This window comes from Rhinolophus hipposideros, assembly GCF_964194185.1.
Source record: "Rhinolophus hipposideros genome assembly, chromosome: 7".
NCBI classification, from domain to species: Eukaryota; Metazoa; Chordata; class Mammalia; order Chiroptera; family Rhinolophidae; genus Rhinolophus; species Rhinolophus hipposideros.
In genome coordinates, this window is record NC_138053.1 from 37,154,464 (window position 1) to 37,166,893 (window position 12,430).

The 12,430-nt window shown below is 33.9% G+C and overlaps 1 protein-coding gene across 6 annotated transcripts in view; it reads left to right on the forward strand.

Moving 5' to 3' along the window:
• The window catches only part of SKIC3 (SKI3 subunit of superkiller complex), a 76,269-nt gene that overhangs the window by 37,401 nt on the left and 26,438 nt on the right, over positions 1-12,430 (forward strand). For all 6 annotated transcript variants that reach the window (XM_081053094.1, XM_081053095.1, XM_081053097.1 and 3 more), the window contains 7 exons: positions 223-291; positions 2,816-2,890; positions 3,535-3,676; positions 5,797-5,890; positions 8,647-8,724; positions 10,851-10,975; positions 11,798-11,921. In XM_081053094.1, coding sequence (XP_080909220.1) covers positions 223-291; positions 2,816-2,890; positions 3,535-3,676; positions 5,797-5,890; positions 8,647-8,724; positions 10,851-10,975; positions 11,798-11,921 — 707 coding nt within the window. The remainder of the gene's footprint in view (positions 1-222; positions 292-2,815; positions 2,891-3,534; positions 3,677-5,796; positions 5,891-8,646; positions 8,725-10,850; positions 10,976-11,797; positions 11,922-12,430) is intronic.

Genomic DNA, 12,430 nt, shown 5'->3' on the forward strand with positions numbered 1-12,430 from the left:
CCTGTAAGAAATCTGTTGGACCCAGGAGTGTTCTTGGACTATAGTTAAAACACTATTTCAAGTATTGCTAATTGTGCTTAAACAGTGAAGTTTTAGCTTCACATATACATTTAAGTTGACAAGTCTGACTTTTCTTATTCTTTTATGCTTTTTAAACATAAGTGGTTTAATACAAAGTTTATAAAATGACTTGATGTATTATTTTCTTGCCTTTTTTCCTAGCAAGCTCATGAAGCTTTCAAAATGGCTCAGTCCCTTGACCCATCTTATTTAATGTGCTGGATTGGACAAGTAAGAAATATAACATAGTTGTTAATAATCCTGTGGATATAAATAACCTATTAATATAAAATGGTATAAATAACCTATAAGTAATAATAATAATGATAACAGGTAACATTTGAGGGCTTACTTTGTGCCTGTCACTGTGCTGGGCTCTTTGTATATATGATTTCAGTTAATCTTTCATCTGTCCTTTGAGTTGGTGGTAGCTATTAAACTCTTTTTATAGATGTGGAAAAATTGAAGCTGACATACAGCTTGTAATGATTAACCTTTGATTTAGGGGGCTTTGAACCCCATCAGCCTGACATTATTCTGCTTAAAAAGTAAGGCAATAATTCTGTTAATGCATATTTACCAAAAAATGAACATTTATAGAGATAATTCGGATTGTTTTCTCATTTTCTGTAAAATCTTCATATTTCATTTGGTACTTGTTTATGAGTGCTCTTCCTGCACCCCCCAACAAAAGTTTAGATTTTTACCAAATAGGAATCAGGGTACTTGGTTACTAGTCGGAGTCTGTTACCAACTGATTGTCTTACCTTAAAAAATACTGCTGGATTTCAATTTTTCTGAAAAAGAAGGGATTGGGCTGAGTGGCCTCCAAGTCCTTTCTAGTTGAGAAATTATAATGAATTAGTAAGTGGCTGATATTTTTGTTTTGTTTTTGGTCAGAGATTAGTAGAAACATAACCCATATCAGAAATTTATTAATCAGGGTTTTGATCCTTTTTATTATACTTTTGACCCTTGGGTCTAATTCTAGTTAATTGGTGAAGCACGCAGAGTTAGAAAGGCAAACTCCTGTTCCCATTAATTGTGGTAGCATCTGGGAACGGTGACATTACTATTCTAATCTCTGTGTAAGTTATTGGCCACAGGAGGCTCAAGAATTTGCATGTTTAACTTTACCCAAGGGGTCATACTGCTGCTGCAGGAACTTCACTCAATAGCACAGCTCTAGGTCCGTAGATCTTAGATGCTATCAGGGATAAACAAAGTATTGTTTTCTTTATTTTTCAAACATATTAGTTATTAAAAATAATTCATTTCAGGAAATAACTGGTAGATTTCATTACAATGGTAACAATAGAAGTGAGACTTAATATTAATTTCCTAATAATATTAGTAATGTATGATAACTGAAAAAAATTCTGATTTCTTATAACAGGTAGATGAGCTTAAAAGTAGTTTTAACTTACCATATCATCTATGATGTCAAAAGCATAAGTATAATATTTAAAGTCCTGAGGCAGTTTTAAAAAATAATATGTTTACCCCCTATCTATGAAAACTAAATATCTAGGGGTGAGGACCTCCTTTTTAAAAGGTGAATCTGAAGTGATCCTGTGATTATGAACCCAATTCCAGACAAATACCTGTATGAATAAGTCAAGAGTGGGAGGGAAGGGAGAAGGTTGCAGATGGAATTTTATATGAGTTCCAGGTGTACAGTGTAGTGGTTAGACATTTACGTAATTTATGAAGTGATCCCCCAATAAGTCTAATGTCCACCTGACATGATACATAGTTTTTACAATATTATTGACTATATTTCCTATGCTGTACTTTACATCCCCGTGACTATTTTCTAACTACCAATTTGTACTTCTTAATCCTTTCACCTCTTTCACCCCCCCAACCCCGCTCCCATATGGCAACCATCAGTTTGTTCTTTGTATCTATGAGCTAGTTTCTGTTTTGTTTATTTTGTTCTTTATATTCCACATGTAAGTGAGATCATATGGCGTTTGTCTTTCTCTGTCTGAATTATTTGACTTAGCATAATACCCTCTAGGTTCATCCATATTTTCACAAATGGTAAGATTTCATGCTTTTTTTATGGCAGAGGAATATTCCGTTGTATATATGTACCACTTCTTTATTCATTCCTGGAAGGGCATTGCAGTTGCTTCCATATCTTGACTATTGTAAATAACACTGCAATGAACATAGAGGTACATATATCTTTTCAAATTAGTGCTTTGGATTTTTTCAGATAAATACCCAGAAGTGGAATTGCTGGGTCATGGGTAGTTCTATCTTTAATTTTTTGAGGAATCTCCAAACTGATTTCCATAGTGGCTGCACTCATTTGCAGTCCCACCAACAGTGCACGAGGGTTCCCTTTTCTCCACATCCTCATCAACGTTTGTCTTTTGATTTGTTGATGATAGCCATTCTGACAGGAGTGAGGTGGTATCTCATTGTGGTTTTTATTTGCATTTCTCTGATGATTAGTGATGTTGAGAATCTTTTCATATGTCTGTTGGCCATCTGTATGTCTTCTTTGGAGAAAGGTCTTTTCAGGTCCTCTGCCCTTTTTTAAATTGGAATGTTTGTTTTTTTGGTGTTGAGTTGTATGGCAAGAGAAACAATAGAAAATATAAATAAGTAGGACTACATCAAGCTAAAAAGCTTTTGCACAGCAAAGGAAACCATTAACAAAACGAAAAGACATCCTAAGAATTGGAGAAGATGCTTGCCAATGATTTATCTGATAAAGGCTTAATATCGTTTTTCTTTATAGGCTCTTATTGCAGAGACAGTTGGAAGTTATGACACCATGGATCTCTTTAGGCACACTACGGAACTCAGTATGCACGTAAGAATTTGAGCATTATTTTTGAGGATTCATTAATGAATAAAATATTATTCTTGTTGAGAAAATGAATACCTAGTGGTACCATATCAGATGTTAATGACAAGCACTTGTCTCTACTCTTTATTCTTTTTTAGAAGCAGATAAGCTGTCTTTAATTAAAGAACTTCTTGTTTTCATCTTCCTACCATGTTTCAAGATCTGATGAAGAAATGACATGAGGATTTAATAAATATAATAGTAGTCATGTGGAATAGAAACTGAGATGCTAGCAAAAAAATAAACGTTAGGACTAAGCTGACATTTCTAGATTATTTATGAAAGTGTTTTAGAATTCTTTTAATTGGTAATTAATAGTTTGACCTATGGGAACAGTGCTGAGAAGCAGCAAACCAACCCATCAGGCAGGCTGTGTTTACTGCACTTAAATTATCCCATTTGAATCTTCTGCTTCGGGTTGAAGTAAGCGGTATATGTTCTTAGCTGTGTTGTATCATAGTGACCCTTCCTTTAAAGGCACTTAACAGTTGACTTAAAGAAAACTAAGATGTGATACTTAGTGTATTGAAATGCATTGTTTCATTTCGTAATTTTTCTTGGCATATTTATGATCCCATGTCCACTTATTAACTTTGGCTTTTTTAAAGACTGAGGGAGCAATAGGTTATGCGTACTGGGTCTGTACAACACTGCAAGATAAGAGCAACAGAGACACAGAACTCTACCAGTACAACATCCTCCAGATGAATGCTATCCCGGCAGCGCAGGTGGTTTTGAGTAAATACATAGGTAAGACCCCTGTCCTATAATGGCAAGGTATTTGAATAACTTAAAATAATTTAAAGAATTTTTAAAGTTAGTTAATTCCAAATTAAATGTTAGTGTTCTTAAGATATGAATGTGCCTTTTCTCCTCTCGTTCTCCTTTCAGTGCCCAAGCAGTCTACTTTTCAAATTTTAGTAAAGATTTTTGAAGAGCAATGAAAATTGTGGTTCCCAATGATTCAAGATAAAAGTGATTTCCAGGTTGTACTGGAAAACATTTTGGAACCGAATGGGCCTGAGTTACTGCTGTTCTAGCTCTGCCATTTCATTACTCTCTCTCCAGTCGTAGGCCAAGTATTTTACTTCCCTTGACTTCTGTTAACCTTAGAAAGTACAGATAATGATACCTCGATTATAAAGGTGTGAGAATTAAGTGGTATAATATGCTTTAAGTTCCAAATCCAGTGCCTTTAACCTCCCACTTTAACACCTGATTTTTCTTTAAGATACTGGAAAAATACAGTTAGGCTTAGGAAAAAGACAGAACGGTGAAGTTTTATTAACCATCTATTATATTAATTTCCCATCCTTAATAAAACTACTATTGGTTTTAATCCTGGCTTCACCACTTAGTGCCCATAATGAAACCTTGGGCATAAAATTGAATTTTAATTTCTCCCATTTATAATGCAATAATGAAAGTATCTATTGCTGAGGGTTTAAATGAGATGATTTAGACAAAATGTTGTACAGAGTACCTGGCATACCCTAGAAGCTCGAGAAATGTTATAGTTTCACTAGCTTTTTACTTCTCCCTTGACAAAATTCTAATAAAAAAGCAAGAAGTTGAGGCAGGAATACTGACAGTTGAATAATATGAAGACTCAGGTAAATTGTGAAAAGCAGAAGAGAATTTGCATCATCATTGCTCTTGAGAGGATTGTATTCCTCTTCTTGCATTGAGCCTGGGGCACGTGAGTAGAAGGCAGTTAGTTTACCAGCTTCAGCACTTGAAGGCATCAACATGTTATGCAGCATGCCAAAATGAATGGCACTAAGGAGAACCTAGAGGCTCTGAGAAAGTTCATGATCAGAAATTTTATTGATAAGTTTCTTTACAGAATGGGTAACATTTGTAAAGGATTTACATAAAGAGGTAAGTCTAGAAGAATTTTTGTGAAACTTAGATACCTAGAACAATGAACAAACCATTTCCTGACCGTTACGCATAGTTTTTAACTCTATAGTAGAGCCATAATGATAATCTATTCATTTAACAAATTCAACTATATGTGCTTGGCCAGAAATAAATAACTTAGAAGAGAAAAGAGGAAGGATACAGAGAGAATGCGGTCTCTTCCTCTGATGAATGTGGATGGAAGGCATGAATCTCCTCTTAACTCAGTTTGACTCAGTTTTGGTAACTCGCTCCTTCTGTGGTCACATTAGGATTTTTCAAGAATAACTTTGACTGTGTGATTTTCACCTCATGCTTTGACTTTGGAACCTAACCATCACATAAGATGAATTTATACTGTACTTTGTTAAACAATTTAAGGGATTTGAAGGCTTGCTTCACCCAAACAGCTTTTATTTAATTAGATCAGATGTGTTTCTTTTTTGTGCATTGCTAGATACATGATGTGTTTTGACATTAAAATTTCAAAATACTGCATTGGCAGTGCTCAAACCTTCCTGTTTCTAATATACAATACTGAGTTAATTACAGTAAAAAAACAACACATAGAAATTGGACAGAACCACCAACAGAAATTGTTGCTAAATTTAATCACAGGAAGGTTTAAGTAATTAGCCAAAGAACTGAATTTCCATGTAAATCAAAATGACTAGTTTTAACATGAGGAACATTTTCAAGTTCTTATTCCATTAGGGATAAAAATGTTTAAACTTTTAAAATATAAGTAGAAACCATTATAACTATAAATGTTATTTAATTATTTAAAAGAGTTACAAAATGATTACTGGTATTTTATAGTTAACAAAAAAAATCAGATTGCTTAACAATGCCCGTATCTCAGGAGATAATCTGGTGTTTAAGATATTGAAAAAATTGAAAATAAAACTAATATTTTATAAACACAACCATTATGCACATGTAAAGAAAATATATTTTTGGATTTCCAGAAAGAATTCAGAATTATGCTCCAGCTTTCATAATGTTGGGTTACTTAAATGAACATCTACAACTGAAAAAGGAAGCAGCAGGCGCATACCAAAGGTAAACTCTACATTTAATTGAAATGACATCCTTATTTGTTAGTTGGCCTTTTAAAATTTAGTCTCATTCTCATGAAGAAGGTACTAAATAATTGTTCTGATTTCTTTCCTGATCTTTCATTATTTATTGCTTTGAAGGTGAAAATATGCAGTTCCAAATTTTCAGCTATAATTTGGTTTCTAGTGCTTAACTTGGGGGGCAGGGGGAGACAAGAAACAGAAACCATAAAGACACTTCAGATTTTGTTTTATTAAAATCCATCCCTTTAGACTTTATCTAGCTTTATTAAATACATGTATTTATTCAGAGAAGAAATCAGAACATTATGTATTTGTTTAAGTCCCTTTAATCTACTATATATTTATTCATTCAATAAATATTGTTGAATGGCCGTGTGTCAAGCAGTGTCCTTGGCACTGCACTAGCAGTTTAGCAGTGAGTTAACAGAGACATAGGCCCCTTTCTCATAGACCTCATGTTTTGCTGGGGGAGAGACGCATGAGAAGCTGATAAACATCTGTGATGGTAATTATTGCTAAGAAAGAAAATCAAAGTAGTGTAAAGGGCCAGAGACTACAGAGGCAGGCAGTGAATTTGAGATAGGTTTAAGAGGAATAGGTTTACTAAGGAGATAGTTGAGGCCTGGCCTGAATATAGTAAGGCCAAAAGCCCTTTGGTTTTCCAGGGCAACAGCGTTTCAAGCAGAAGGGACAGTAAGAGCAAGTATTCTGAAACAGGAGTGGATTGGCGTGTTGAAGAAATAAAGATAATATACTCAAGTGGAATGACCAGCCAGGAGAACAGGAGGAAGTGAAGTCAGCTTGAAGTTTTATTCTTTTCAAATTAATTGATTTGTGAATAAGAAAATAAGTATTCATCGAGTGAGCGCTAGATGAAAAATTAAAAGACCTGATTGCCTAACCTCTGTGGTACATCATTGCCCTAAATCTAAATAAATAAATATTTAAAAGAAGCCTTATTAGATAAAAAATAAATGGGATGACCAAGATTTGGAAGCAAACTATGTGTCATTCAACAGATGAATGGATAAAGGAGGTGTGGTATATATGTATATACAATGGAATATTACTCGGCCATAAAAAATGAAATCTTACCATTTGCAACAACGTGGATGAACATAGAGGGGATTATGCTAAGTTAAATAAATCAGACAGAGAAAACCAAATACCGTATGGTTTCACTTACATGTGGAATCTAAAAAATAAAATAAACGAACAAACAAAACAGAAACAGAGTCATAGATACAGAGAACAAGCTGATGATTGCCAAATGGGAGGGGACTTGGGGAGCTGGGTGAAAAAAGTGAAAGGGTTAAGAAGTACAAATTGGCTGTTACAAAGTAGTCATGGGGATGTAAAGTATGGTATAGAGAATACAGTCAATAATATTGTAATAATTATGTATGGTGTCAGGTGGGTATTAGACTTAATGGGGGCGATCATTTTGTAAGTTATGTAAATGTGTCACTACTATGCGGTACATGTGAAACTAATACAATATTTAATGTCAACTGCAATTGATTATATTTTAAAAAATCATTAAAAAAAATGAGAAAATAATTAAGGTGTCCTAACTACTTTGCCATTCTTTTATGGATCTTTCTGTAGTTCAAAGGAGTAATCACTAGATGGTACTGGAGACTGTATAATGAAGTTATTTTTCTAGGTGTACTTGGAGAAAGGTTTATGAAAAAGCAGAATTCTCTTTCTTTCAGTGTCACATGAACTTACCAGTAAACAAACTGTATAAACATGATAGAATACAACAGTGAGCAGGATGTGGAAACAGAGAAAACTAGGCAGCTTTAGGGTGCTTACTACTTTTTCTTGGTACGTCTTTTAATTGCAAATATTCTGAATGTAACACTGGTTCTATCTTTGGCTTAAAATGGCAACTCCACAGTCACTTCAATATGTACCACTCTTTCTCTAGTGGTCACCACTGTGGTTTTCCACCTTAACAAGTAATCTGAGGCTTGAAACTACAAATTAGGTACAAATCTAATCAGAGGTATAGTTTTTAATATAATACTGTCTTTCAGATTTTTCTGGCAAATACTGGTTTTTCATGTAACATGAAGGGAATTAAAAGCTTTTCTTGGATATTTCTCCCTGGCAAATCCTCTTTAAACAGAAAAGAAAATCTTACTAAGTATCTCATTCCTTTTATTTGTTGAGACATTTCCCTGCTTGCCCAAAGGGAACTGAGCGTGAGAAAGTAAAACTCTGGGCCGGCAGTATGTCGGTGTATTTATTCTAAGTCTCTGGGGACTCCCTTCTCAGAACTCGGTATTGCTTACATGTTTTTTCTGTGTGTGACAGGTAAAGGCACACGAAAGCACTCAATTTCCTGGCATCCTAACTTTAAGTACTAGTATATAAATATTTTAAAGAGTGTTTTCTATATACTTCAAATACGTCAAAACTGAAACACCGACACAGTCGTTTTCCACATTTAGGTTAAAATTTCATGGAATATTTAAAACTCAGTTATGTTAAATGAGTTCACTTACTAAGAGTTCACTTTGTTAAAGTTATTTCCCTAACAAGCTGTAATCTAAATATTAACTATTCTTTTGTGGTACTGGCTTAATAAAATATGAATAAGCTGTTATAGCTAGCATTAAAGAATTAAACGAAGAAAAGAAAAATCTGTAGATGCAGTTAAGATGGAAGGTTAAAAGAATGTTATTGCAAATAGATAATTTAAAATACCGTATCTTTTTTTTTTTTAAGGGCAGTTTTGTTGTTACAGACTGCAGAAGACCGAGATACTTATAATGTTGCAGTAAGAAATTATGGCAGATTGTTATGGTAAGCATATTTCTTCCCATTAATTCTGTGACTGTGTTAGATTTTTCTGGTGAAAATTATAGGACTAGTGAGGTAGTGACCAGTCTCTAGGGCAGTGGGCTGTTGACATTGCCCCAAGATACATAATTCCCACAATACCAAGCTGTGTTAACACGGTCCTGTAACGAATGACACCTACCCCAGTGCCCTTTATAGAGAGCAGGTTTAGAACTGATGGCTGTGGACTATATAAGAAACCATTTGGAAGAGAGGCAGTTACTGTCTCTAATAGAAGAAGCCTAATTAATTGGATTTATTCTGATTTTCTGTATATCTTAAACTGGAGATGGACATGAGGAGTTCAGAAACTCTCTTGAAAAAGTACATAAAAATTTTGTGTGTATGTGCATTTTAGGAGTGGAGAGGGAGCCATATAGCTTCCTTCAGATTCTCAAAGACTTCTGACTTCAAAAAAGATTAAAAAAAATTTTTTTTAAACCAATGCAATTGTTTTAGAGGATAGAACTAGGACCAGAGAATAGAAGTGTTACGGAAAGAATGTTTTGGCTCAAGCCAAGGAGACATTCCTCAAGCTGAGAGCTGCCCCAGAAGTGAATGGTCCAGTTTGAGACACATTATTAGAATGATAGTTTGATCTTTTGTGATTAGTGCCTGCATCATTTAAGGAGCTACATAGTGGAGATCAGAGGTAGCAGTTTTTTCTTTTATAGCCGTGTCATTGAATTATATTCAGAGACAGGAAAATTGTATTGTTCTGACTGCTTCTCCTTTCAGTTCTCTTAAACTGTTGTGTTTAGGAGTTTATAGAGCTCCGTCAGTTCAAGATTTTGTTGAAGCAAAAGATAGATATGTAGAAAAAAATTACATGAAATAAAGTACCTGTTCTCATTAGTTTTGGTGTTTCATATAAGGCAAATATCTTTGAGGTAAATTTATACCTCCCATTGAAAATAGGTCATCTGTTTCCTTTTTTTTTGTCTTTGTTTTGAAATATGTTTAACACGTAAAGATGCGGTAAGTAATAGAGTATAAAGCATAATTTAATGAATATTCACCACTCAAATATAACAGATCTTAAAATTCTGTCAACTGAAAAATAAACTGTCAACTGGTTTCAGGTTTCTTTTTCAGAGAAAAAATTACGGATAAAGTTGCAGCTCTCTTGCTCCCTTCTCTAGTACCATTCTTTTCTCTATAAAAGTAAGCACATGTTTGAAGATAGTGTTCATTAAAAAAAAGTACTTATGTATTTATCCACAAACAATCTAAGGCAGTTCTCTTCCCTTTATCAAAATATCTACCAAAATTTGAGTTTATTTTTAAATTCTTTCACCATTAGAAAATGAATTTTAGAAGCAAAGATTAAAAAGATTTTATGAAAATGTTTCCAATAACACATTAAATATAGAAACAGCTTCTGATTATAGTGACAGATACCAAATATGAATATCAAAGATATAGTGTTTCCATTCCAGCTGATGGCACCTGAGCTTATACAACTATTTCTCTTAATTTTTAAATAAGTAGAACAAGTTATTTTTCTGTTATTAAAAGAATGATACTTTAGTATCATATATAACAATTTTTACTTTTCCTATTAAATACAGAAAGATAACGTATACTTTTGTGTGTGAAATTTTAGTGTGTCTACATGCCCTTCAAAAAAAACAGACGTGCAGATAAACAGTTTACTTGAAGGCTAGGTTTGATCCTGACTGGATATTTTATGACTTGTTAGGCTCATCAAAAATGCTAAAACCATATTTATAAGGGTTAATATTTAACTAATGTATTAAGCTTTAAAAAATTTAATTTCTATATAAAAGTCAACTTGAAATTATTTTTATCACTTGGGATTTTATGTTTGTCAAAAAAAAAGTTTGCAATTTAGCAGACTGGTCATTTTCACATGTCATTTAAAAGAAGCAAAGTGTGAAGTTAAATCCTCTTAGTATATCGTATGTGAAATAAATGATATGCCTTCTATTTTAAGTCTTTTCTACACCTTTCACACTGATAGATGAAGTTGTTAGTAAAAGAAATGTAGTATAATAATAGCTCTATATTTGATGATATAGGCCAAAATTGTTTTTGATATTAACAGTAAATTATGTTTTGCTTCTTAGTGCCATTGGTGAATGTGATAAAGCTATCCAGGCTTTTAAATCAACATCCCTTGAAGAGTTAGAAGACATCATAGGTTTTGCATTGGCTTTATTTATGAAGGGTCTGTATAAAGAGAGCAGCAAAGGTGAGTAAGCTGCTTGCAGCTGAAGGACACATCTTACTTTTCCAGGGCTGAGTAGAATTTGATCATGATGACCTTACATAAAGAAAGATGTAATATTGAGATGGGGGTAGGGGTTGCAGTGTTTATTAAAATATGACTAGGAGTCAGGAATGATAGTAGGTACTTTTATCTGTTTCATTGTTTAGTACGTTATTATGTTGACTAGTTCTTATAACAGTGCTATGGGTTGAGTTTTATCTTCATTATTAAGATAAGGAAACCGAGGGCCAGGATGACTTATGGATGCCATATGAGTTAGCATTTGAAAGCAAGTCTTTTCCTACTCCACAGTGCTTAAATGTAAATTTTGATAAATGAAGACCTCAAGCATTGTTAGCGATAGTATACTGTGGTTCCTCCAAAAATGCTGATTGAGTGCATTTTCACATATATGGGCCCAACCTATGTGTGTGCTGCTCATTGTAAGTATCTGCTGGTTGATGCAGTTACTGGTTTGCACATGGGAATTTTGGTGCTATCTCGGTGGCTGCAAGCCTTTACTTATTTTGAAGGTAGTGACTCAGGTCTTCCTCAAGATTCCGAAGATATAAATTGGGGAATGTCACGTAATCCTTGTGATATCCACGAATCACCTTGGAACACCTAAACGAAGTTAGATTTTCATAAATTTTTTATTCCATCTGCTTGAAACAAGGGAACAACAAAATGGAGTTTTTTTTTAGTTCATCTTGAGCTATAGAATTAGGAATGGAAAAATCCTATAGTTTGTCAATCACAATTGCTTTTTTATTGTTTTCTTTTGTTTCCAACCCTATATGACAGCCTATGAGAGAGCCTTGTCTATTGTGGAATCAGAGCAAGACAAAGCTCATATCTTGACAGCGATGGCAATAACGGAGTATAAACAAGGAAAAGTGGATATAGCCAAGACACTGCTGTTTAAATGGTATGTAGAGTTGACATCAAACTTAACATGACCAAGTGCTTAAGTATTGAGTTCAAATGTGGAGCAATGTAAAATGAAGTTCTTAGTGTTTTAGGAACTTTTTGGTGAGCAAAAGTGATTGGATCCCCTGGTTCTGAACTGACAGTCAGTCACAGGGAAAACTAGAGATCATGGCTTAATTTTAGTCCTGGATCCATTCAGTCCTTCAAACCATCCTGTACTCTGTGTGTATTACTGATTTTTAAAGAGTAATGGATCCCCTGATCTAGTAGGAGCTTGTTTTAATTATTTATTTTTCTCTGTTATAGTTGACATTCAGTGTTACTTTACATTAGTTTCGGGTGTACAGGATAGTGGTTAGAAGGATTGTAATATTTTAATGAAGGCAGTCGGAAATGGCTTGTTTTTTTTGACTTTTGGGTCCTCAAAGAGATTTTTTTCATCTTTTCAAATTAACATGATAAAAAGAAGTTCATTTAAAGTTGAGTCTTTAAAAAAAATGCTACGAA